Source organism: Peromyscus californicus, unplaced genomic scaffold (assembly GCF_007827085.1).
Source record: "Peromyscus californicus insignis strain IS unplaced genomic scaffold, ASM782708v3 Scaffold_21__1_contigs__length_65335640, whole genome shotgun sequence".
In the NCBI taxonomy this organism is placed as follows: Eukaryota; Metazoa; Chordata; class Mammalia; order Rodentia; family Cricetidae; genus Peromyscus; species Peromyscus californicus.
In genome coordinates, this window is record NW_026294514.1 from 3,487,888 (window position 1) to 3,514,229 (window position 26,342).

At 46.9% G+C, this 26,342-nt stretch overlaps 2 protein-coding genes across 3 annotated transcripts in view; one reads left to right on the plus strand and one right to left on the minus strand.

Moving 5' to 3' along the window:
- Window positions 1–26,342, plus strand: part of Myo1b (myosin IB) — a 177,400-nt gene that overhangs the window by 22,294 nt on the left and 128,764 nt on the right. The window contains 1 exon segment of the mRNA XM_052749431.1: window positions 11,668–11,811. Within this exon segment, the coding sequence (XP_052605391.1) occupies window positions 11,677–11,811 (135 nt within the window). The 5' untranslated portion in view covers window positions 11,668–11,676.
- On the minus strand, window positions 19,941–21,583 carry LOC128117499 (shugoshin 1-like). Of its 2 annotated transcripts, XM_052749433.1 has the most exons (3): window positions 21,021–21,583; window positions 20,400–20,415; window positions 19,941–20,259 (listed from the first exon to the last, which is right to left on the minus strand). In XM_052749433.1, the coding sequence occupies exons 1-3, from the start codon at window positions 21,475–21,477 to the stop codon at window positions 19,941–19,943; spliced, it is 792 nt and encodes a 263-aa protein (XP_052605393.1). In that variant the 5' UTR covers window positions 21,478–21,583. The 2 variants fall into 2 exon arrangements, with proteins under 2 accessions (XP_052605393.1, XP_052605392.1); XM_052749432.1 differs by lacking the exon at window positions 20,400–20,415 and having other exon boundaries at window positions 19,941–20,245; window positions 20,976–21,583.

The window sequence follows — 26,342 nt, forward strand, 5'->3', positions numbered from 1 at the left end:
GGTTCGCCAATCTAAACATCTGACTTCTTGGAATCTCTTTATCTGCCTTGAGGGAATGGATTGAGAAGTCTTTGGGTTATAATTAGCACTTTCCCTCCTACAGCTGAGTTTGTGTTTCTGGATGGAACTGTGGTTGACGGTGTTTGGCTACCTTGTCCCACAGGGATCGTAGCCCTTCAGACGTTAGCTCATTGATTCTTGTAGTGTTACGTGTGAGTTGTATGGCATGATTACAGGTTCCCTCTTAAAACTAGCTTTCCCGACCTTCCGGGCTTGTGGAAGGCAAGGGATGCTTCTGTGGGGTGTGGGGAAGCAAGGATGGATGTTGCTGTTTGGTGAGCCTTACAGAGATGTCCCTTGGTGATGTTATTGACATGGCTCAGCAGACCTGCCTCTGGGAAATGACGGGACGCTGGCTGCACTTCCTCCTGGGCGAGTGTGTTACTTACTCTCCTGCTGTCACAGAATAACTGGCCAGGGCAGCTGAAGGAAGGGAGGGCTTACCTTGGCTCACGTTCTGTCATGGAGAAGTCATGACCCGGATGATGAGGTCACTGGGCGTACCGCACCCACAGTCAGGAAGCTGAGAGGGATGGATGCTGGTGCTCAGCTCACTGCATCTTGAACCCCAGCTCTTGAAGGGTGCCACTCACACATAGGGTGTGGCTTTCCATCTGATAAAACCAATCAAGAAACTGTAGATGTATCCAACCTCCTTATTAAATAAGAAACACAGAACCAATGCAAAGAAGAAAGCCAAGAGGTCAAAGTTAAGAGCTAAAACCTTACCCTTCCTCCTGCGGTGGTCCTACCTCTCCGAACCAGAGCTACCCCTGTGTTAAAGTCTTTATATAGAGTTCCTGTCCTGCCTTCTCATTGGTTGTAAACCCAACCACATGACCGCCTCCTCACGGCCTGTCTGTATAGGCCTCCAGGTTTTCCATGATTGGTATTAAGATTGAAGGCATGTGTATCCAATAATGGCTGTATCCCTGAACACACAGAGACTTACCCAGCTCTGCCTACCAAGTGCTGGGATTACAAGCGTATGCTACCACTGCCCTGCTTTCCTATGGCTTGCTAATAGCTCTGACCCCCGGGCAACTTTATTTATTAACATACAAATAACATTTTAATACAAATAAAATATCACCATAAGAAACTCCCTTTCAGACACTTCGAGAAGTTCCAGAATCCTGTTCTTTGGCCACCGAGACTAACCAAGACTAAAGGTACAACTCACGGGAGGCCTTTTGCCTGAGGAGACTATGTAGTTACCTGGACATTCTTGTCAATAGTCTCCCATAGGGTGGGAGAGCATGTGAGCTCTCAGGGTCCAAAGAGGAAAAGCATATTGGGAAGGGGAGGAAGCCATATCTAATGAGTTTCATCTCTGCTAATTTGTGTACACTTTGCTCCCATTCTGAGTTTGGGGATCAGCAATTGGAGTGAATTCTCTTGGATTCCAGCCTGAGTCAGTGAGTTGCAAAGCCTGGGATGGATGTTCTGGTGTGGATCTGGGGTCCTTTATTGTCCCAGCAGTGTGCAAAGCCTGGGATGGATGTTCTGGTGTGGATCTGGGGTCCTTTATTGTCCCAGCAGTGTCTAACCCACAGCCTGTGGCCCGGGATAGCTATGAATATGGCCCAACACAAAACTGTCAACTCGTTTAAACGCTACTAGATTCCCCCCCCCCACACACACACACACAATTTCTTTTTGGTAACTTAATTTTACTGTTCCCGACCTTGAACTTTGTAAATGACATCCTGTTGTGATGTCAACAGGTCACGGTGGCAGGTAAACTATTTCTGCAAGACTTGTATAATGCACAGAGAGACTTCTTGCCTCCTGGTTGCTGTGAGGAGCTTGGCAGTTTAGGACTTAGATCGAAAGGTGTGTGCGTAAAGCAGGGCCCTGGGACCTAGGCTTCTCTGTTGGAAGGTTTTGCCTGGGACGTGAGGCCTGACTTCTTACTCTGAGTTACCTCTTCGGTCAGGAGCTGTGTGCCCAGTCATCTAAAACCTTCACTGTTGTTACAGCAGCTACTTTGTTTCTTAACCTCAAAAATCCTTCTAATTAGTTGAGATGATATGTTTATCCCAGTCACTTTCCACAGCTGGAAACAGCCTTCCCAACCCCGTCTCCTTATGAGTTGCGAAGTCTCCAGTGCTGTTTCCCAGCCCCACACGGCCTGTCTGGGATCGAGTGGACATCAGCTCCGAGGCAGCTTTGATTGGTGAAGCCGGTTTCCATGCTCCGGTGGGAAGCAGCCTTGACATTGGTCCCTGGTGATTTCTGGCTTTGCAGAAACAGTGGCGGGAGGGGAGTTAACCCTTAGATAACCACAATGTCACGACCCTTACACAGGGCTTTCAGCTTGGTGCTCACGTTCATGGCATGTGGACTTACATTTGTAGTTATCTGTTCACTCTCATTTCTTTTTTCTTTTTATTTGTTTATTTTATGTGCATTGTTGTTTTTGCCTGTGTGTATGTCTGTGCGAAGGTGCCAAATCTTGGAGTTACAGACTGTTGTGAGCTGCCATGTGGGTGCTGGGAATTGAACCTGGGTCTGAAAGAGCAGTCCGTGCGCTCAACCACGGAGCCATCTCTCCAGCCCCCCCCTTTTAAAATGTGCACATTTGTCTGTGTGAGGGTGTTGAGACCCCTGGAACCAGAGTTACAGGCAGTTGTGAGCTGCCACATGGGTACGGGAAGTTGAAACCCGGGACCTCTGGAAGAGCAGCCAGTGCTCTCAACCCCTGAGCCTTCTCTCCAGGCTGCTTTCATTTCTGGTTCATATTTATTTGATCTTTACTGCCTGTTCGTTTAATGTCCTTTGTGTTATCCATCCAGAGTTAGAACACTTGGTGGAAATTGCCCTGAGGCCCTGCCCGTTTCTTCCCTAGCCTCGGAGTCTAAAGAAAGCCCTCCCTCCAACCGGCAACCCATTAGTCTTGGCATGGGGCTTTAGAGAAAGGCTGGAGGCGATGACTCCTTCCCCATGTCTTGGCTTTAACAGTGAAATAAGACTGGAAAGTCAGCAAACTGTAATCCGTGACGTCAGTGCCGCGGACAGATACCACTGCTCACATCACTTAGCAAGTGTGTTGGTAGGAGTGAAGGTTAGCACCATCGGGACCTTGTCACAGGTGCGTGTCAGCCCCCTGTCTCACATGCAGTGTGCAGCAGACATCACCCCGTGGTGTGTGGCCCCGCCAAACCCGGCTCTTTTGAGAACCGTGCTGCCTGAGTAAATTGCCCTAAAGAATTCAGTTTCCATTCTGTTTGCCCTTTAGATGTCAAATCCTGAACAGGTGTCGTGTGTTTCGGGTACGACTTCAAAATGTTCTTGTGTATCACTGGGGGCTCTCGGGGGTCTGGGCCAGGAGGGTAAGGTGATGATGAGCGTTTGCGGTAGAATGTGCATGTGCTATACCACTTGGATTTACTCTCCACACCACAGCCTGTGTGCTAGCCAACCCTCTCTCCCTCTCCTCTCTCTCTCTCTCTCTCTCTCTCTCTCTCTCTCTCTCTCTCTCTCTCTCTCTCTCTCTCTCTCTCTCTGTTGTTTTTTGAGACAAGTTTTCTCTGTGTAGCCCTGGCTGTCCTGGAACTTACTCCGTAGCCCAGGCTGGCCTCAAACTCAAGAGATCCACCTGCCTCTGCCTCCCGAGTGCTGGGACTAAAGGGGTGCGCCACCCGCCTGGCTAGTTGGACCTTTCTGCATTGAGAACGCCAGAGACTACCTTCTTCAGGGGCGGAGCAGGGAAGCTCACTAACAGCGGTGAGGGAGGTATGTTCATTTCTTGTAGCCCTGGAAGCTGGGAAGCTCAGCATTGGTTCCTGATGGTTCCTCTTGCTTCCTTCTTGGTGTCTCCTCAGATTTCTATCTTTCATAAAGACCTGGATCCCATCATGCTCTTCCTGATGGCCTCTATCTAACGCTGTTGTTTTTCAAAGGCCTCATCTCAGTGCAGCAGGGTTGGAGGACAGAGCTTCAGATGGGAGAACATGAGCTTTCAATCCCTACCAAGCGTGCTACCTTGGATCACTGACTTCTCATACCAGCTTAAATCAGGCCGAATTTAAGTCAAGAAACCCAGCTGGACCTCTTGAGGCTCACAGCTGGAACTGGCCCTGGCACCTTAAGCTTTTCTCTCTGTCCCACGTGATCTCTCATCAGCCTTCGTGTCTCCCTTCAGAAGGGTGGCCTTTGCAAGGCTCCCCTAAACGAAACCCTGTTCTCAGCACCCCTGTACTTGACTGTGGCTTGTGTGTCTTGGTCCCGGGCCTGTGGAAGCTGGCGTTGTTCGGGCCAGTGTATAGCATGGCCCAGTTAGCTGGGGCCTGGTTGAAGGTGCTGTTGGAGGCTGTTGGACACCTTGCCGTGTTATGTATTGTGTGGGGTTTGGCCTAGAATGGAGGGTCCTCAAGAGGAGATTAAGGAGGCAGGCAAGAGTTGTGAGGCCCTGGGTTCTCTGCCAAGAGATCTTTTCTTTTCGAAGTAAAATATATGTAAATGAAATTTATGAGTTTAGCTTTTTGTAAAAATTGTACTAAATTAAGGATTTAGGCCAAAACAAGGATATTGATTTGATTTTTTTTTTCTTTTGGTTCACCTGCATTTTCTCTTTTTTTTTCTATAGTGGGCACACACTTCTCTTAGTCATTTAAGAGGTCATTTGAAATGTCAAAAGTGCGCCGTTTGGGTTGGTCAGGTAGCTCTGTGGGCGGAAGCTTTTGCCACTAACTCTGATGATCGGAGCTCCATTCCTGGGACCCACACGGTCACAGGGGAGAGCAGACTCCCACAGATTTTCCTCCGACCTCTGCACGTGTGACCCGGCGTTTGTACACGCACACTAAATACATGTAGTTAAAAGCTTAAAAGTGGGGTGTTCTGTTGCTGCTCTTGCTGGGCCCTGTCTCGGGGGAGTGGTGTGGGGGAAGGGCGCCCCTAACCGTTAGTCACACGACACTGGCATCTCAACAGGACTCAGTCCTGTCCACGTTGCTTGAACTGGATGAAGTGGGCGTTTAGTCTCCACCCCCCCAGCGGTATTTGGTGCTGTTTTAAAAGACTGAGGAAGGAATTCCAGTTGTTCTCAGCGCATGGCTCCTGTCAGGCTCTGAACCACGAGGCAGTCTTGGGGTTTGCCTTTCACTTCGGTTTTGCCGTGAGGATTTGCTGAGAGTTATTTTGTTCATGAATTTTTGTCATATTGGCCCAGTTTCCTCCCTTAAATGTGTTTTGCCTGTCATTCTCAAAAGCGTTGGTGACTTCACTGGAGCTGTGTGCTGTGTTTCCTGTCCCGCCGTTGGTATTGCGACTCTTCTGGAGACATCCTCAAAGTGACTTGAAGCTGCTCTCATTCTTCTGCCTCCTGACGGTGACCAGGCTTCCACATGTGATGGTGGCCGCTGTGAGAATGCCCGTGGCTGCGAGACCCAGCTGTCAGTCATCACTTGCATTCCTGTTTTCTGTTCGTAGTTTATTGAATGCTTGTCACATGCAAGGGACAGTGCCGTAGACTTTGGGGGAGTACCAAGGAACAAGCCATGGTTCCTGACTGAAGGCTGATTTTGTAGAAAAGGCGCTGTCAGTGAAGAGGGCCACTTTGTGTGGCGGCTAATGAGTCAGTTAAAGCAGCTGGTACTGTTAGCGCGTCCCCTGAGCTCCTGCCTGTGGAGCACCCTCCTAAGGATGCTGCAGTAGACATGTTTTCAATGAGCTGCTCTTTCGGTGAGAGAACTTCCGTGTTTTCCTATTCATAACTTGGTTTTGACTTCGAGGTAGCGACTTAATAATATTCTTGGGGGTTGAGGATTTAGCTCAGTGGTAGAGGCCCTGGGTTCGGTCCTTAGCTCCAAAAGAAAAAAAGAAAAAAACCTTGTTACTCATTGAGATGTCAGCTCTGATACGTTCATGCTCTTGCAAATGCAGAAGTGTTTCCACTTGAAGTGTTAACTGTTGCTGGTCTGTGCTACTCTATAAGAACTTCAGTTCATTGTGGGGGCAATAAGATGAGCATTATTTCTGCCTCGCCTCCGTTTCTTGTTAATCATTACTATTGAGTATCAATTTGAAATAGCTTTCCGCATTATTGCTTTGATATTGAGTGATGGCATGCTCATGTACTTCACATGTTCTTTTGTCGCTGTGTGTGCGGCTGACAGGAGGGAGGGCTGTCTTCGTATGTCCCAGTGTTCCCAGTTACAGTGTGTGTCGTGGTAGGTAGCTTGTCATGGAAGGTGATTGATGGGGTAGACGGCTTTGTTGCCATGTTAGTTTACCATGGTCATGGATGCTTTGGGATAGCTTATGGTGCGTACTCTTTGCCTTTGAAGACAGTTTGAAATGAAGCTTTCAGTGTGTTTCACTGTGTTTTGTGCTTTCTAGGTTTCCAGTAAACACACTAGTTTCGCTAAGAAAGCAGTAGGCACTTGGAGGTGCTCGAGACGAGAGCAGGTGGGGAGAAGCAGTTGCTTCGTGGACGTGGAAGTGGCTGTGAAGAACCATGGAGTCACCTGGCGTCGGCTAGTCAGGGCCTCTGCCTCCTGTGGCCCCTCCGATGGCTCCCCCAGGCATTGTGTTGTATAGATGGGCTTTCATCAAGTTAGAAAGGAAGGTTAGGTTTCATAAAACAGTAAAACCTATCAACAGTTTGGTACTGTGTATGAGGTGTGTGCAGTTTACGTCAGCTGAGGATTTGGTTTGAAGGCTGTGCACACTCAGAATTGCAGAGAGGTCACGAGATTAACAAGGAAGCAAGGACGGGCCAGAGCTGGTCCGCAGGGCTGCCATGCCTCAGGAGGCATGCCACAGGGCTGCCGTGCCGCAGGGGCCACGTGGTCCTCACGCGGTTGTGTGTGGTTAAGTGTAGCCCTGGCCCTCTGCCGTCCTCACTCCCAGCTCAGTTAAATTGCGGGGCACAAGTGGGGCATGCGCTGTGCTCCCACCTCCTGCTATGTTGGGATGGGGGAATCTTCCAGAAACTGTAGATCCCCACAAAAGCCTGTAGCTGGGAACTCCCTAAATGGTGGGTCAGGTACCACTGGGACCAGGACCAAATGCCCAGTAGTGCCTGCAAGACCAGAGTCCACTCTGGACCTCAGCTGTCCCCACATACACTTTGTTTTGGATGGATTTTTGTTTGTTGTTTGAGATAGGGTCCTTGTTAGGGCAGGAAACACCTGGCTTCACATATGCCTTTTCATACCTATATGTAGGAAAATAAAATGCTCCAGGCAAAATTATGTATGCTCTCCCTTGTGTGACTAAAAAAAGTGGCCACCCACTGTTCTCTGAGGTCTCTTTTGTGCATCTGTCTTACGTGGCCTCCTCTGAGTGAGCCCTGGGGAGGAGACTTTGTGAGGCTCGCATTCTTAAGCAGTTCTGTGAGTTAGAAGTCTCCAGGGCTGGTTGTCGGTAAGGGGTAACGCAATCCTATGTCACTATCAGCAAGAGTTTGGCACTGTCGTTCTTTAAAAATGTAGCTGTTTTTTCAGGTTGACTTGCTTCCATGGACTAGTAACACACACTGAAAATACTGCCAAGCCTTAAGGAACCTGACCTTAGTCTATGTCTCTTGGCTTTGGTTCCTTCCCTGTGGAGGGCTGTCAATCTTGGTTGACTGTAGAAGAAACAGAGTGTGGTCATACCTTCCAGATTCTACTTCTTTGCAGTGGGAGGACTTATTCCTTTCTCAGGCACTAGAAACCAAACAGTTGGCTTCGGCCGGACTGCTGCAGGCACAGTGACCTCTCTAAATAGAAGATCTTTCCTTGCTGGCTTTTCAGACAGGCCAGTGTCATGCACACATGGCTTGGCATTCTGAATTTCCTGAATTCAAAGTCTCTAGTGCTACAGGTATGAGGTCTGAGTCCCAAAGGCATGTCTCAGCCAGTGGTTCTAGTAATAGATATTAAATACGATCTTGCTGGCCTAAGATGTGCAGTCCCCTTGTCCTCTACCTCGCATGCATGCCCTAGCTCAGCTAGTTCAAGCCTCCGCTTCTGACAGTCCACCTCTGGCACCAGTTTCTTGAATTCAACGTAAGATACTTTCTGGTGCAAATAGTTGAAGATTCAACTCCATGTACTTCAACAATAAAGAGAACGAAGGTGCTCATATCACAGAAACCTTGAGAAATGAGGTGCTGGGGACCTTACGTGCAGTTTGACCCAGAGGTTTGCGATGTCCTTAGGATTCCACCACTACTAATTTTCCGTAATTTTCCTGCCTTGTCTCCTCCATGCGCCATTTCCTTCTGGGGCTAGCCTTTTTGATGAGGGAAGGGGTCACTGAGTCATCCCAAGTGTCACATCTGCAAGTCAGCCCGTCCGAGGTGGACAGAACTGCGGTGCTAACATTCCAGCCAGCGTCAGATTTAGACTTGACCCTGAATCAGTTACAGCAGGTAGGAGGTGATGGGCTAGTATTGTGTTGGTTGGTTTAATGTGTGTATGATACGTGCTAATACCTGGCGGGTAGGATAGAGCAATGTAGACTCCTGTGAGAGCTTTTTGGGAATGGGGACTACACACACACACACACACACACACACACACACACACACACACACACACACCTTTTTGTTTGATTCACTCACACATATTTGTGTATCACACAAAAAGTATTCTTCGTGTCCTACATACGTTCTCATTTTCCTGTATAAACCCATGGAAATTCTTTTGATGGTTTAGGGAAACATTGAGTTAGCAAATGCTTTTGAAATGTGTTTCCATGGTTAGTCATAGCTCTGTCAAAGAAAAAAAAGTTAAGTTTTTTTTCTTGCTGGAGCAAATATACCAGATGTTTTTATTAAGATCCCAAAGCAAGCTCAACCTATGCTAGAGGTGATGGTTCTAATATACTCAAGTCAGCATGGGAAGCAGCAGTTCATTTGTAAGGAGGTGTGGAAGTACTCCCACCGTGTTCCCCGCGTCTTCTTTTTACCTTTAACGATGGAAGCCATCATGAGGTCATGTTCTCAAATGCCTAGATGCTAAAGTGACTAACTATACTCATAACTAAATGAATCTTACATTAACTTTTCAGTTTGGATTGTTTTATTGGCATACTATATTTTTGCAAAAATTGCATTTCCAATTTTTATCAGTTTCCTGAATTGATTAGTACGTGCGTCAGATTAGGAAGTTAGGCTAGAATGTCAAAACTGGGTGACTGAACTCCTCGAACCTTGTGGTTGTAGAGAGGGGTGTAGCCGGCTTAGTTACGGCAGCGACAGGTTGGGCCGCCTAATTACTGTTACCTGCAGCCAGCAGCTGGTGGTGTTGTCTTTCCAGCTGCTTCTATAAATAGACTCCATCCAGAAATCCACCGGGGGCAGAGTTCCTGTTCAGCCACTTCAGTTGTGTAAATTGCTGGTTTAAGGTGGTTATTTTTGAAGCCTTCTCAAATCGACTTCTGCCTTAATCCCTAATCCCTCTTCTCTCATCGGCCAAATTAGACGTAATGCGTTTACAAACCCAGAGTGTTTTTGGCACCGCGGGGGTCCGAGAACTCGCAATTTGATTTAAATGTTAATTGATTTTGACAGAGTTGGGTGCACACACGTCCTCCCGTGGTGGACTGTCTCCTGGCTTCTGCTCAATTCCTAGAAGTGGCAGGCACCTCCCACCTGCTCCAGTCCCTTCTGAACTGGAACCTGACCTACCTCAGTGCTGGAGCCAGTCCTTGTTCTGTGGGTTGGTGGGTTTAGGTGGTGCTCGGGACTAGTTATTCCGGGGGGTGGGGGTGGCTGCCACGAAACTAAAGCATATATTAGTAAAACAATTAGTTTCTTTTCTCTTGAGTCTTAAATACTTACTCAATTCGTATGTATTGGAGAAAGTCTTGGTTCTTTCCTAGTCCTGTTTTTGGCTTTCCAGGAATTTCCTTCCTTCCTTCCTTCCTTCCTCCCTTCCTTCCTTCCTTCCTCCCTCCCTCCCTCCCTCCCTTCCTTCCGTCTTTTCTGTGTCCTGACGTCATTTAAACTTGATTTGGGACTGGAAACACTCAGTAGAATGACAGAGTGAGTTTATCTGATAAGGGCAAGGTGACAAACGTGTGCACTTGTATAACGGTCACTCCACACCCTCTTCCTTTGTTAAGACATTGGGAGGAACTTCAGTCCTCTTGACAGCACAGAGGTTGGGGACTTGGTTGGCTTAGCTCTCCTCTGTGGATGGCACCCTGTATAGAGGGTGTAGAATGCTGCTGCTGTTACGGGGGCCTCAGTTTCCTCAAGGGGGCGTTCCCCTCTGAGCCAAAGGAGAAGTGGTATTTGGTCTAGTCATTGTGAGTTACATTGGTTTGACTGTTAGGATGGCTCGTCAAGATGAACATGGAGACTATGGAGAGTCTTCTGGGCTGCTTACGTTGGATAGGCAGCCTCCGTTTACTGGTGGGTTATGTATGCTCTCTGTAAATAAGCTTCCAGTGCCGGGGATGAAACCTCTTCCCGTAGCTATGGTGTCTAAGTAGTGATGGTATTCTTTTTTCTGTTTGTTTTTGAGACAGAGCCTCTCTATGTAGCTCTGGCTGTCCTGGAGCTCGCTCTGTAGACCAGGCTGGCCTCGAACTCACAAAGATCCGCCTGGCTCTGCCTCCCGAGTGCTGGGATCAGAGGCGTGCGCCACTATGCTGGGCATGCTATGGGGTTCTTTAACACCACATACAAAGCACTTGCTTGTAATCACAGCAAGCTGAGCTTCAATTTTTCTTCTCATTAAAAACCAAACAAGCCATTTATTTACTTTTGTGCATGTGTAGGTGACCTGTTGAGCATGTGCTATGGTGAGGAGATCCCATGACAACCTTTTCTCCTTAGATTCTGGGAATTGAACTCGGATCGTCAGGCCGATGATGGCAAATTCCTTTACCCACGGAACTGTCTTGCTGGCCCAGTTTCCTCATAGAAAATTTTAAAGTTAATATGTTTGGGGTGGGTACATACATGTCGTGGTGTGTGCGCACAGAAGTCAGAGGAGACAGTACAGGAGCTGGTTCTCTCCTTCCACCGCGTGAGTTCTGGGGATTGAACCCGGGTTCGCAGGCTGGGTGACAAGCGCCTTCACCCACTCAACCACCTCACCAGCCCCAGATCGCTCGTGTTAACGTGGAGTTCGCAGTGCCCCTAGCGGAGTTATTGTGAGGGTCAAGCTCGTTACTGCATGTAGAGCTCCTTGGTATGGTGAGCAGTAAGTGTCACCCGCACCGTTTAAAACACAGTTCCTTGGGACAGTGCATTGTAAGTTGATCTTGGAAAGCCGAGGCCCGCCCTGTTAGAGGAGGAAGCAGGTTCGCGTACGGCCTAGTCTGACATTGCAAGGGCAGGGGCCCCGGGTGGCTTGGAGTTTGGGAAAGGGATTCTGCTGGGGTTGTGCCAGTTTTGGCCGGTGATAGAGATGACGTAAGGTAACGGGGACTTTGGCTTCCTGTCGGCACTTTCTGTCAGTGGACTTTGCCCGGGAGGATGGACTGGGAAGAAGGTTCGTTTGGCAGCAGGTCGGCATTATGGTAACTTCAGCAAGGTGGATTGTGGGGAGGGAGATGGTGACATTTTCTGTGGCAGGTGGGTGCCAGTTCTCCAGCCGCACAGAGAGCCCATCTGAAAGAGTTTTGCTCGTTGAATTGACACCTTCCCCTCTCTTCCAGCCGGAGACCATGGCCAAAATGGAGGTGAAGTCCTCGCTTCTGGACAATATGATTGGCGTGGGAGATATGGTTCTCTTGGAGCCTCTCAATGAGGAGACGTTCATCGACAACCTCAAGAAGCGCTTCGATCACAATGAGATATATGTGAGTGTGTGGAGGCCCTGTGGCTTTTAGAGTCTGGGTTTTGTGGCAGAACTGGATTTTCTATGTCACACTTTGCTTTTTGTTCCTAAGCCTGTCAGAGGCATTTATTTTATATCCTCAGAGAGTTTTTTTTTTAATTAATTTTTATTTTATGTGGATTGGTGTTTTATCATAGGTGTTGGGTCCCCTGGAAGTGGAGTTACAGACAGTTGTGAGCTGTCAAGTGGGCACTGGGAATTAAACCCAGGACCTCTGGAAGAGCAGTCAGTGCTCTTAACCCCTGAGCCATCTCTCCAGCCCCCTCAGAGAGTTTTGAGTGTTTGCTAGATTGGCGTAGGCGTCACACTGGTGAATCAAGTATTTCCCAATGCCATTTAAACATCAACTGTGTGCAAGATATTGTACATGAGTGTGGTGTTTCAGCCCCTCCCTCCGAGAACATCGGTGCAGACAGTGCTGAGACCCATTGGCATCTTGAATGCCTTCAGAAGATTAGAAAACTCCGATCACTTAGAAGCTGTTCACCAAAACATGGCAGTGAGCTACCAGGAGAGACTCGACCTTCCTGATCCTGTCCATAGAGAGACTGCAGTGGGTCAGCACATATTTCCCGGAGGCTGGACTTAGCATGATTGCTCTAAGTATAATGGCGTGTACGAAAATGCAGCCATGTACACACATCCGCTAATAGACAAGCCACATGTTTTAAAGATTCCTTAGAAGGGACCTCACAGTGTTACTGTGTTAAGTTCTCCGAATGGATTTGAAACACAAGTTACAAAACAGATGTCTCTCCAGCCCTTGCATGTGCGGACAGAGAGGTGTGGTGTGAATTCAACCAATGACATCGGGTACGGATTTTCTATAACAGGGTCTGTAGATTGGACACAGGTAGTGTTGACAGATTTTTTTTTTTTTGCCTTGCTTCTGAGCTCTTTCCTTTTAAAAATGTGCCTCTGTGCATTGAAATGAGCCGTAGTCTTGGGGCATGCACCATTTTCTTTATCAGTGTGGGGAGGGAATAGAGATCAATAAGAGGAGAGACATAAAGGTGATACCTAGAAAAGCTTTGGCTTTCGTAGAACAAAATAAAATTGATATGGAGTCATAAGCTGCATTATTTTTTTTGTTACGTAGCTTTTCCCATCTATATACCCATGGGTATGTCACGTGCCCATTTCCCAACTCTCTTAGGCCCATTGGGCCTCTGTAATGTAGTATCTTGTAGATGACGCGAATTTATTTCTCGTAATTCTAGAAAGTCCAGGAGGGAAGGGCCAGCAGATTCAGAGTCCAGAACCTACTTTCTAGTTGATTGCTGCTGCTGCTGCTGCTGCTGCTGCTGCTGCTGCTGCATCCTCCCAGGAGGAGGTGGGAAGCTCCATAGGGCCCTGCTGCTGCATCCTCCCAGGAGGAGGTGGGAAGCTCCATAGGGCCCACCGATAAACTACATTCTTGTGGATTCAGCAGTGACTTGTTCACTTCCCAGAGACTTCACCTCCAAACCATCTCAAGCCCTCAGATCACAGCACTCAGTGTAGCTTAAGGCCAACGCTGAACCTCATATTAATGTCTTCATGAAATAAGCCATCATCCAGAAATTGAATACTTAACCTTCCTTGATTGGTCCTGTAGGAAGCTGGGAGAAGTTTCACAGTCATGGGAGACTTTTGAGTCCTGCTTTTAGGATATCACTTTGATAACTGGATGCTAATCTAAGGAGTAGTTCCAGTTCAGGGTTTACCTAAAATGGTGATCCAGACGGGAAAGGCGTTGCATGCTGCTGCAGGGCAGGGAAGTGGCATTGTTTGGTGAGATGTCACCTCCCCTCCCAGTGTACAGTACCGCGTTCAGGTGGAAAGCTTGGCCGTGCTGCAGCTTTAGTTGAAAGTAGGTCTGAGAGCAAATGAAAGATGGCATTTAAACATTGGTCTCTGAGATGGAGATAGGCAGAATCAATTATATCCTAACTAAGGTGGCTGGTCATTTTTCTTTTTGGCTCTAAGCAACGCAATTCACTTTTAGATGAATGGAAAACAGGAGAGAAGGCCATTATGTGCATCTGAATACCTGATTTGTTGTGGCCACTAAAAATAAAACAGTCCCCCTCTTAACAAGATGCCAAATGTTAACATTCATGGGCCTTTAGCAGACAAAATGTCTGGGTTTCATCTCTACATAATTTTATTTTCTAGACTATTTCTGGAATGCCTTTTCTGGTTATGAGATGAAAGTAGAAAATTGCCTTTAGCTTGTGGATATTGACATCAATTCCATGGTGCTCGATGGCTACTCTTCTCATGAGATGTGTGCCTTCCTGCTGTACCTTTAAACACGCGTCATGTGGGATGACAAAGCAGTCTCTATTTTCAGTGGAAAAAAAGCAGGTTCCAGAATAATGCATGTAGCATGACCCTGCTGTTCGACACGGGAGTGGATTTATGAGCATGTCTATGTTGCATTAGTATGAACGTAGAGAAAGGCCTGCTGAGTGCCATGGTGAGTACTGTGGACACAGGGAAGAGTTGCTGTTAGATCTCTGTTTTGTAGTGCTTAAGTTAAGCATATATTGCTTTTGTAATAAAAGATATAAGAACTGCATGATAGGTGTGGTCATGATTCCCAGCCTTGGATGCCATGGACCCAACCCTAGCAGACCTGTTTCTGGCTCTGATTTTGGTGATATTCTTGCTTTTACTACAAAATTGTTTGTCCTGCACGAAGTGTCGTACTGTTTTGTGTATCACGTTGATCTTTCAGTCCTTTCTCAGGATAGAAGATGCTGTTGAGATCTGTTGTGTGCTCATTTGGCTTAGCTGTGTCCCTCAGGCGGCCATCGGGATGATCCGTCCTGTAAGCATATGCTCACATTGCGTGGACAAGGGGGCAGTGACCAGAAAGTTGGCCTAGACTTGTAAACTCTTGGTGTGTCCATAGTGTGAACCGTTTCCTGTGGGGTCTAGTCCTAGGTTGGGGAACTCTTGTTTCTCACCCTCCTGTCCATTTCCCTTTCAACCCCCACCCCTCAGCCCCATATCAACAGATAAGAGGGAAAGTCTGCTCTGACCGAGCTGTCTGAGAGGTGACTTTGCTCTCTCTGCCTGTGAGCCGCTCCAGAGCGCTCACAAACTCTAGCATGCTGCGGCAAGCTGACTCTGAGGTGAGCGAGGGGATGAAAACCCAGCCAAATCCGAGTCAGCAACTTAGCAAGAGCCAAGGAGAGATGGGTACTGAGAGAGCCTTAAGGTAACGGAGCGGCCATGGTGATGTTGCTGCCATGTGAAGAGATGTGCCCCGCGGGAGGCCTTTGCCATGAGTGCTAGGTGCGTGTGCACACGACGGTGTGCTTCCCAGACTGTGTGAACTTATGATGTCAGAAAAGGGTGAATGTAGCCAGAGTTTTCCTACCTGGCCCACAGTCAGGACAAATCTCTCTCACCCGCCAGTCCCACAGCCGCTCAGACCCGACCAAGTAAACACAGAGACTTATATTGGTTACAAACTGTATGGCCGTGGCAGGCTTCTTGCTAACTGTTCTTACAGCTTAAATTAATCCATTTCCATAAATCTATACCTTGCCATGTGGCTCGTGGCTTACCGGCATCTTCACATGCTGTTTGTCATGGCGGCGCTGGCCAGTCAGCATTTTATTTATACAGAGTGATATCCACAGCAGGTGAATAGATTTTTTTCGGAGCATCTAGGACAGAATTAACTCTAGTCATATAGCCAAGTTTCACCAGCATCTTGCTTCCAGAGTAACTCAAGGTTTTGTTGTGTCACACGTGGGTTTGTTTTGGTGTGGCACACTCCTTGCAACCCTTTGAGTGAAATGCATGCTCCAAGAAGATCTTCTGAAAGGGGTTAACACACTTGTTTAAGTAGCAACATGCTGGTTCGTGTCTAAGGGCCCAGTAAGCATCCGTGTTTGGGACTGGTCCAGTTGTCCTTCCCAGCAAGGGCTTTGGGCATGTGTGGTGGGAGACAGTGGAGGATCAGGTGAGGGGCGGCTGTGGGGAGAACTGGACGGGCGGGTTAGAAGCATGCAGGGTCAGAGGCTGTTTGCTGTTTTTCCGCCCTCTTGGCAGAGTTCAGATCAAGCTGGGACCAGCTGCAGGCTGTGCCTTTTCGTCTCCCAGTGTGGGCTCAGTGGCTGGGAAATGCTTGGTGTGACATTCCCAAGCTCTGCTGTTCTGTGTTCTCTCTGCCCTTTGTCAGCCCTTCCGGCCTCCCACCCCCACCCTGGGGCAAGCTGGCCGCAGAAGGGCAGGTTTCACGTGGGCCTTACTGTGATGGAGGAAGAGGCAGGCCTGAGGTCAGACAATTCTGCTTTTTAGGGTGACTGGTCAGGACTGTGGTTCTGTCCAGGAAGAGGAGAACTGCAATTTAGGTAAGAATTAGGAGGGCAGATTTGGAAAGTAAAGAACCAAGGTGTCTGTCTGCTGATGGAAGTATTTTTGGTGTCCAGCAGTAAATTTAGTTTGTTTTCTGTCTGAATTGTCAGGTTGGGGATCATCTATATGTAGAGGTCTGAATTAGCCCAGTTTCAAGATCTTATGTTAAACTAATTGCACTTGTAAAAGTGACAGCCTCGAAAATCTAGTACAGATTGCCTTAATTTTTAGAAGTTCTGGAGCTAAGGATCGCATACTTTCATAACACTCAACTATCAAGTACTGGATATTTGGTTAGTTTACAGAAATATTGCAAAAATTATACTGGTCTATATTTGTACATCTTGAAATTTCCCAAGCACTTTTCTGTAGCACAAATCCTCATTGGTCTTATTAATAAAAGCCTGGAGTGAGATGTCAGGGTGAAAGCTGAAAGATCAGAGATGCAGAGCAGCCAGCCACTGGAAAGGCTTCTTAGCTCTAGGAATCCTCAGCCTGAAGGAGGGCTGAGCTCCTGTCTCCTCCACCTTATATTCCTCTCTCCACCCAGCCATATCACTTCCTGTCTCCACCTCTCCAGTGCTGGGATTAAAGTCATGAGATCCCAAGTCCCGGGATCAAAGGTGTGTGCCACCACCACCTGGCTGTTCCTCTTTAGACTGGATCAATCTTGTGTAGCCCAGGGTGGCCTTGAACTCACAGAGATCCATCTGCCTCTGCCTCCTGAGTGCTGGGATTAAAGGTGTGTGCCACCACTGCCTGGCCTCTATGGCTAACTAGTGGCTTAGTTCCACACTCTGATCTTCAGGCAAGCTTTATTTGTTAGATCACAAACAAAATATCACTGCACTTTTCATTCATACACAGGATGGTTCCCACTGTGTGGATCTAACATGTTTCTGGGGTACTTATATTTGCCATAAATGATTTGTCTCCTTTTGTTACAAGACAAATTGAGTTTCTCACCCTCTCACTGTGTGTGTGCATCAAGAGTGCTCACTGTGTGTATCAGGAGTGCTCACTGTGTGTGTGCATCAGGAGTGCTCACTGTGTGTATCAGCAGTGCTCACTGTGTATGTGCATCAGGAGTGCTCACTGTGTGTGTGTGTGTGCGCGCACACACATCAGGAGTGCTCACTGTGTGTGTGCATCAGGAGTGCCCACTGTGTGTGTGTATCAGGAGTGCTCACTGTGTGTGTGCATCAGGAGTGCCCACTGTGTGTGTGTATCAGGAGTGCTCACTGTGTGTATGCATCAGGAGTGCCCACTGTGTGTATCAGGAGTGCCCACTGTGTGTGTGCATCAGGAGTGCCCACTGTGTGTGTGCATCAGGAGTGCCCACTCTGTGTGTGCATCAGGAGTGCTCACTGTGTGTGTGCATCAGGAGTGCTCACTGTGTGTGTGCATCAGGAGTGCCCACTGTGTGTGTGCATCAGGAGTGCTCACTGTGTGTGTGTATCAGGAGTGCCCACTGTGTGTGTGTGTGTGCGCGCACACACATCAGGAGTGCTCACTGTGTGTGTGTATCAGGAGTGCTCACTGTGTGTGTGCATCAGGAGTGCCCACTGTGTGTGTGCATCAGGAGTGCTCACTGTGTGTATGCATCAGGAGTGCCCACTGTGTGTGTGCATCAGGAGTGCTCACTGTGTGTGTGCATCAGGAGTGCCCACTGTGTGTGTGCATCAGGAGTGCCCACTGTGTGTATCAGGAGTGCCCACTGTGTGTATCAGGAGTGCTCACTGTGTGTGTGTGTGTGTGCGCGTGCACACATCAGGAGTGCTCACTGTGTGTGTGTATCAGGAGTGCTCACTGTGTGTGTGCATCAGGAGTGCCCACTGTCTGTATCAGGAGTGCTCACTGTGTGTGTGTGTGCGCGCGCACCACACATCAGGAGTGCTCACTGTGTGTGCATCAGGAGTGCCCACTGTTTCTGTGAGTGACTTAGTTCAGGGTATTTCCGGACTGGGCTGAATGAGAATCTGAAATTTGAGCCTTTCATTTGTTAGCAGAGCTCAGAGCTGGCACTCAAAGTCCAGCTTAATGTTGTTCTTAGTACCTAACTGTTCTCTTGGTTTTTATAATTTCAAAATCTCTTTTTTAAAGTCTTTAATTTTTTTTTTTTAAACAAAAGCGATATGCTTTTGAAAAACATTTCAAGCAGCATAGGGCCATGTAACTTGAAAATGTAGTTTCTTTGTGCCTGGTTTTCAGAAGTGATACTGGTGGCTCTGGTTCAGAGTCTTCCAGACTGTTCATTTAAGGAAGGATGCCGTTTTTGTTCTAGAGTTGGAACCATGCGGTTGTCTTTCCTCAGAGATTCCAGATCCAGCAAGGCTTGAGTGGGACAGGATTAGTTTTCAATGCCACTTCTGCTTCTGCCTGGACCAGTGGAAAGGGGGAGGAGAACCCAGATCTGGTCTCATGCAATGCTTGGACCACAGCGTGTGGGAGGGGCTGGCTCCAAGAAAAGGTGGAGAGCAGATTGTGTGTGCATTTGGGAGTCTGGAATGGAGACACAACATCAGAAGGTTAGATAGCGCTGTGGACCGTCAGTGGAATGTTGTGTCTGATTTGTGAGGACAGTCTGTCTCTTGCACACTTTATGAAGACAGTCAGTTTTGATAATAATGTGTTAGTTTTTAACCTGTGCAAACCTTCATAAAACCTTTGATAACTGGAAGATCTCCGCCACGTTGATGTGATTGGTCTGTTGCCTTCAGTCTTTTTTTTTTTTTCTTTCATAGCCAGACTTCATTGTTCTTAAAAAATGGACCGCTTACAGTGATTTAAATTTAAGGAAATATATACACACCCATAGAAGTTCAACTTTCTGAACTGGACTATTTACATTTTGTACATAGATCAAAACCAGAAACCCTTACTATTCACATATTTATACTTGTGGACTTCTGACAACATGAAGAGTTAGCCTGAGGTGTAGCTGGAGTTATCTCCAGTCCCGCTCGGGCCCACTGCCTCTCAGACCCAAGTAAACACACAGAGACTTATATTATAAACTGTGTGGCCGTGGCAGGCTTCTTGCTATCTGTTCTTGTATCTTAAATTAACCCATTTCTATTAATCTATAAGTTGCCCCATGGATTGTGGCTTACCGGTACCTTACATCTTTCTTCTCGTGGTGGTGGTGGTTGGCAGTGTCTCTCTGCCTCAGCCTCCTCTTCCCAGAATTCTCTTCTCTGCTTGTCCCGCCTATACTTCCTACCTGGCTACTGGCCAGTCAGCACTTTATTTATTAACCAATCAGAGCAACAATTCACAGCATACAGAAAGACATCTCCAGCACTGAGGTCCATGACATGTTGATTCTGAAGAATGATGTCACACACACCGAGAGTTCACAACAGTTATCTTGTCCCAGAACCAAAACCATCAATTCTCTTTATCATGATTCCATATATATTTTACCCAAAGAACCAGTATGGCAGCAGAATAAGGGATTCTCAGCAACTGATGGTATGTCTTACTGTGATGTCAAGGATTTATGAAAGATTTGTTTCCTATCTTTACTTCTTGTCAACTCTGTAATTCCCCCTGCTTAAGGAAAAAAGTAAAGATGCTGGAGAAATTTTAGATGTTGGTAGCAGTTCACACAATTACAAAGTATAGATCCACGGGACATCCTGATAAGGGATGGTTCTGCCCACTGCACACTGTCTCACAGGGTCTATTGGGCAAAAGAGAAGGATCCTCTTCAACAGCATCCAACAAAAGGCATTACTGTGTTTGCTTTGTACTTCTTTTAGGACGTCTCATATCCTTTTTCTGCCTGGAATTAGGAGAATTCAAGAAACGCAAGTCTGTGAAAGGGTCCCCTCTTCTTAGCTTCGAAGCGAGGGTCGGCTCTTCGTAGCTTGTGATGGTGGTGGTGCACCTGCGCTTAGGCAGAGGCACTGCTGGGCTGTGTTCATTCCTTTTTGGAGACAGAGAAAGCTTCCTGATTTTCACTACAGAGTGCAGCAGGATATTGGTGACATCCTTTAGGCTATGACCAGGTGACTCTTGATTCTTGGGTAGGAGTTCTGGTGGGTGGCGCCTTCTCTCTATCTTTTTTATCCATGTTCTGGAGTCCTCTTTTAGGCCGAGGCCTGGTGATTCTGTCTGACTTTCTGGTGTGGCCTTGCAAGTGCTTGTAAGGAGGCAGGTAGAGGTCATCAGACTCATCCTCAGAGGCACTCAGTTCGAAAGCACTCTCTTCCAAGTCCCTGATGTTGACTTCTCCACAGCAGCCATTGCTCATTTTTTGTCGGGAAGGGGAGAGGTGAACACACTCTTCGAGATTAAAATCATAAGCAACGCTGGAACCAATAGACCCATTCAGTTTTGTGGGGTGTAAAATCTGCTTATCTTTGCTTTTGTTGCCCTTACACCTCAATGAGGGTTTTGATTTGCATCTCTGGTTGGCTCTTCTTTTTCGTGCACATTTGTGCGTACTTTTCATTTGTTCAGGTTTAGATGGTAAAATGACTTCTTTTGTTTTAGCATTCTTTTCTGGGCACGTCAGTCTAGGTGATAAGTTAATTTGGTCCTTGTTCCACAGACAAACATTCTGTTCTACATTTTCAAGTTTGTGTAGAGTTATAGTTGGGTCTCTACACCCACTTCTTCTAACTTGCGAAGACTGTCCCACCCAGTGACTGGCTTCACAATCCTCCAAAGCAGTGGAACAACTTACATTACTAAAATCTTTCTTTCAGTGGCGACAGAAAGACACAGTTCTAGGTAAGATAGCATCAGTAAACTCGACTTTGCCTGAATCAAAATCACTCCCCAGTGTGTCTGGAGGAACAGTAGGACTTGGTTCTTTGGTTTGGTCATTTTCTTCAATAGCAATTTGCTGTAAGGTCTTCACAGACAAGTCCCCAATGGTGTTGTCACTACTGGAGACCACTTCTGAGGGACATCTTTTCTGGTTCTGATCGGTTTCTCCACTTTGTTGGGAAGTTAGCTTCTGTTTCACAGTATATAGCTGACATGCAAGGTAGCAACATTCTCTTCCCAGCTGTACGATGATATCTTGGGCTTCTCTCACTTTGGATTTTTCATTTTCCAAAGCCAAGACTAACAACCCGTTGTTCCGTTGATAATTTTTCAGCAGTGTAGAAGTGTTAGTGGGTACTTGGCATGGTGCAGCAATAAAGGACTTGTGTTTGCCAATCTCTGCCAAGTTTTTATTCCTTTTCTCTTTCATTCTCTTCTTAATGTCTTCAAGACAGTCTTGAAAGGACTTTTTCTGACACCTTTCCTTAACCATCTTTGTCTTGGCTGCTCAAGTCCTGGTGAGCTTGTTCCTGTTGTCTTCAGTCCTAGACAGTTATTTCAAGTTGTAGGTTCTATATTGTTCTTGAAATATCTGTGTAATATTTAGAATCATTGGACTCAAGTGTTCCGGTCAAAGCCACACCTGGAGTTAGATTTGGAAGGCATGAGGCCATCAGAAAAAAGGGCCTCTTTTAGAAGCAGTGTGATGGCCTGTCTCTGAGACCTGGGAAAGGCCCATAAACTCCTTGAATACTTTAAGCCCTTTATGGCTTAGTTCATTTAATTCTTACAGAGTCTTGTATGCTATAACATTTTCATATTACGTATGAGAAAATAAGCTCAGACAGGCTTAGTGTCTGTTTCATGGTCACACAGTGGGTATGAGATGGAGCTGGATTTATATCCAGGAAATCTAATGCCAGAGTTCATGTGCTAATGATGCTTCTGTTGACTTTATATGAACATCAAATGACCCCACTGTAGCTAGAGTTTTCCTGCCTTGCCCACAGTCAGGACAAATCTTTGTCACCCGCCAGTCCCACAGCCACTCAGACCCAACCAAGTAAACACAGAGACTTATATTGGTTACAAACTGTATGGCCGTGGCAGGCTTCTTGCTAACTGTTCTACAGCTTAAATTAATCCATTTCCATAAATCTATACCTTGCCACGTGGCTCGTGGCTTACCGGCATCTTCACATGTGGCTTGTCATGGTGGCGGCTGGCAGTGTCTCCCTCACCCAGCTTCCTGTTCTCTCAATTCTCCTCTCTGTTAGTCCTGCCTATACTTCCTGCCTGGCCACTGGCCAATCAGTGATTTATTTATTGACCAATCAGCAACACATTTAACATACAGACCATCCCACAGCACCCCACTAATATGAAAGCCTCTTTAGTTTGCAAAGTGGTTGCATATGATAATGAAGTTTGTGTAGGCTTTGGAAGTAGGTGGCCTCAAAATGACCTAGCTGAAAAATGGAAATGATACTCAGAGCTCTGGCCATGTGTTGAGGGAGCAGTCAGTGGTACAGTGACATGAACTTGTTGAACTTGATTCTCAAGTCACAGTTATTGTGACATGATCCTCATAAGCCTAAGCAAAGAGAATCAACCAGGAAGATAACCAAGTTGCTCTCCCGACCCCTTCAAACAAAAAAAACAAAACAAAAACCAAGCACAGAAGATCTTGAGGAAAGAGTATTGTCCACCATATTAAGTGGACAGCAAGTGATTGACAGCTCCTCACGGTCCTTCTTCATGAGCACAAGTTAGAAGAAGCCGGTTGACTCTGGGCACATGGGGCCAGTTCAGCGAACATGGAACTCTTCCTTCATCTTCAGAGCAGATAGACTTTAATGGTGAATCTCATTTTTTTTTTTTTTTTTTTTTTTTTGGTTTTTTCGAGACAGGGTTTCTCTGTGTAGCTTTGCGCCTTTCCTGGATCTCGCGCTGTAGACCAGGCTGGCCTCAAACTCACAGAGATCTGCCTGCCTCTGCCTCCCGAGTGCTGGGATTAAAGGCGTGCGCCACCACCGCCCGGCATGAATCTCATTTTTAAAGAGAAGTTATTTTGTTTTTTGAACTCTGCCCTGGAATGGGTGGAAGGTGAGATACGACATGGCATCTTGGAAAAGATCTGGGCTTTGAGCGGACAGAACAAACTTTGAGATCTTAGTAACTCACAGACATCAGTGCCTTTGACAGAAACTGAGTTCTTTCATCCATCAAGTGGATATTTTGGTACTTACCCTACTGAGTTTCTAGTCTGAAGACAGACACATAGTAGGAGTGGAATATATTGGAGGTGGTGTGGCTGTGTTCGGTACTGGGAAGCCCGGAATGACTTTCCTTTAATGTTTTAGAATTTGGGATTTCTTTTTTTTAAAATTAGATTTCCATTTTCTTCTGCTGTAACTGAATACTGGGGATTTTGTTTTTTGCTTTTTTTTTTTTTTTTTTAAACTAAGACGTATTTGACAAATGATTCTGGTGGCTGGCGGTTCAGACCTCATGGTGCTGTTGTCCTGGTGAGGGTTCCTGACTCTGTCACAAGGTGGAGAGACAGAAACAGTGTGAATGCAAATGCAGAGCTGATTGAGACAGGAAGGGGCAGGGACTCCAGGGCCAGGTGGTACTTTTTGTAACAACCCTCTCTCATCCTGTGAGAACTGCCTTAGTCTCTTCGCAGGGTAGTGCCCCACCTCTTAAAGGTTCTCCCAACCTGACCACCGCACCTGGGGTGAAGTAGCTTCCGGCATGCAGATTGGGGGTCACACTCCAGCCAGGCAAAGTAGATTTCTCTGTCCCACCCCGTTGCTCGCTCTCGTCTTCACTGTAAAGATTTCATTTTTGCTGTCTCTCTGTTTCCAGTTAGCCACATCATCCTATTTTCAGGACTTGTGGCAAGTAGGGAACCTGACAACTCAGGGCCACACTGTACCCTAGCGAAGAGTTTTATTGGGTTGGAGAACAGTATGTATATATTTGGAAAATTCCTGCCTCCTTTCAGAATCTGCCTCAGCGATGATATAGCAGTGTTGCGATGTCCTGCTCCAAATTAAAGGCAGCCTGGGGCGATATTTTTAGCTGGTATTTAAGCGTGGCAGGGAACTCATATATAGTTCTTTAATTTATAGTCTGAAATGACTGACAGCCCAGGAATGAAGGGTTGTAATAGGATGTCAGGGTAGGAGTGTCTTAGGCTAGACCAGCAGGCCTGGATGGCATCTGCGGCCGCAGTTTGCAGGCCTCTTAGTTTATTTGTGGACGTCTGGTCTGAGGACGAGGACAGTGATTTAAGGCACTGGATAAAATAATCAACAGTGATGGGTTCTGTTTTCAAATTGAGAAATACTGGGAAAATAAAAACAACAAGCAAGATGGGGTATGGCGAGGTCATGAGGGATCCTGAACGCCCCGGGGAAGCAGGCGTTCTGGGAGTCTTTGAAGCTGACTGGGTGCTGTGAGTAGAGGAAACAGCTCAGAAGAAGCAAGAATGGGCAGCGAGCTGGGTGCATAACCAGCCTCTTGTGCCCTAATTTTCTCTAGCATCACGATAGGCGTTTATGGGGCCGTGGGTAAACTGGGTGTGTGCAGACCAACCCGTGACCTTGATGTGAGTCTGTCTGCCACTGATGGGAGACTTGGGGTACATTATTTCAGCCTGTGCCTCCAGTTTCTTCACTTATAAAAATAGGATATTATTAGTGGTGTGTGTGTGTGTGTGTGTGTGTGTGTGTGTGTGTGTGTGTGTATGTGTGTGTGTGTGTGTGTGTGTATGTGTGTGTGTGTGTGTGTATGTGTGTGTGTATGTGTGTGTGTGTGTGTATGTGTGTGTGTGTGTGTGTGTGTGTATGTGTGTGTGTAATACCTTATGCATATAAGCAACATACACACCATCACAGATACATACACCGGATTGCATTTGTTACAAGTACCAGAAAGGTATTGACACTTCACATGTTCTTGACCTCACGTTTAGAATTTTGACCTACACCATTTTGCACACTTTTGAATGGTGTAAATAACAACCAAAGCATTTGCTAGACCACACCGTGACTTCTAATAAAACCCCAAAGACAAAGGATCTCTTCAAGAAAATTGGGGAAGTCTTACAAATGTCCATCTAATAGCGGTGTGATTCATAATAGTTTGTGTCTTGTGATCAAATTCCCAGGATCCAAGACCCAAGAGGAGAGAGGATTCCTCCTGTGAAGTGAATGAAGGTTGTTCTGAGGATTCAAGGGCTTGGTTTATGATGCCATCTTAGTATTGGCTTCATTAGACCTATCATCTCACATGCCATCTGGTCACTCAGCCACTTCCTGTATACAAAGACGACTTTGTAAAAGTCTTCATGACTTGGGCATTATTGGACTGGGTGAATTTAGCTGAGGTCCAAGGGTTGGAGTCCTGACTTCGCTTTTGCACAGTGGTCAGTAGATTCCAGTAGAGCCATGTGGAATTTATACCACCGTGATGGGTACTGTTTATGGAATGCTTGCTGTGGGCTTGGTGCTTGGGTATGTAATCTCACTTAGCACTCGGATCTTCAAGGGGGAATTAGTAATAGTCCCTCTGTATACACAAGGAAACTGGGACAGGGAGAAGCTAAAAATGTGCCCAGCTTTACACAAAACTGAAGACTTAACCAGAAAACTTGGAGCCACAGTTTATAGAACATTCCAAACAGATCTAAAGCAGGACCAGCGGGGTATGATGGAGAGTCTGAGCTGAGGGTTCAGATACTGCTGGGGTGGGTTCCCCAGGAAGCACTTTCATCATCGGACCCCTTTGCCACACAGCGACTTTGATTTCAGAGCGGCTCTTGCACTCACTGCCTGCCTTGAAACTCAACACTCTACAGTCCCTCCCTTCCTCATCCCTCCTCCCTTCCCCCTTCCCCATCCTTCCTCTCTTCCCCTTCCCTCCTTCCTCCCTTCCCCCTTCCTCCTCCCTTCTGTAGCCCAATTTCTAAATGGTCTTATTAATAAAACTGAAAGATGAACGCTGAAAGATCAGAGAGACAGAACAGGCCACAGCTAACCTCACCTCACCAACTTCTCAGCCAATCCTGTTTGCTCAAACTGGAAGCCTCTGTGTCCTCACCTGAGTGGATCTCAGCTGAACTGCTACTAAAAGCCTTAAAGCTTAAAAAGCCTCTAGTTCCTGGTCCTCAGGCCTTATATACCTTTCTGCTTCCTGCCATCACTTCCTGAGATTGAAGGTGTGTGTCACCATGCTTGGCTGTTTCCAGTGTGGCTTTGAACTCACAGAGATCCAGACGGATCTCTGTCTCTGGAATGCTAGGATTAAAGGCGTGAGTGCCACCATTTTCTGGCCTCTATATCTAGTGGC

Coding starts and splice junctions, on each gene's coding strand:
- LOC128117499 (XM_052749432.1), bottom strand. CDS start 21,477: ATGGTTAAGGAAAGGTGTCAGAAAAAGTCCTTTCAAGACTGTCTTGAA. Junction 20,246..20,975: donor GGGGAGTGATTTTGATTCAG/GCAAAGTCGAGT, acceptor GCCACCCACCAG/AACTCCTACCCAAGAATCAA.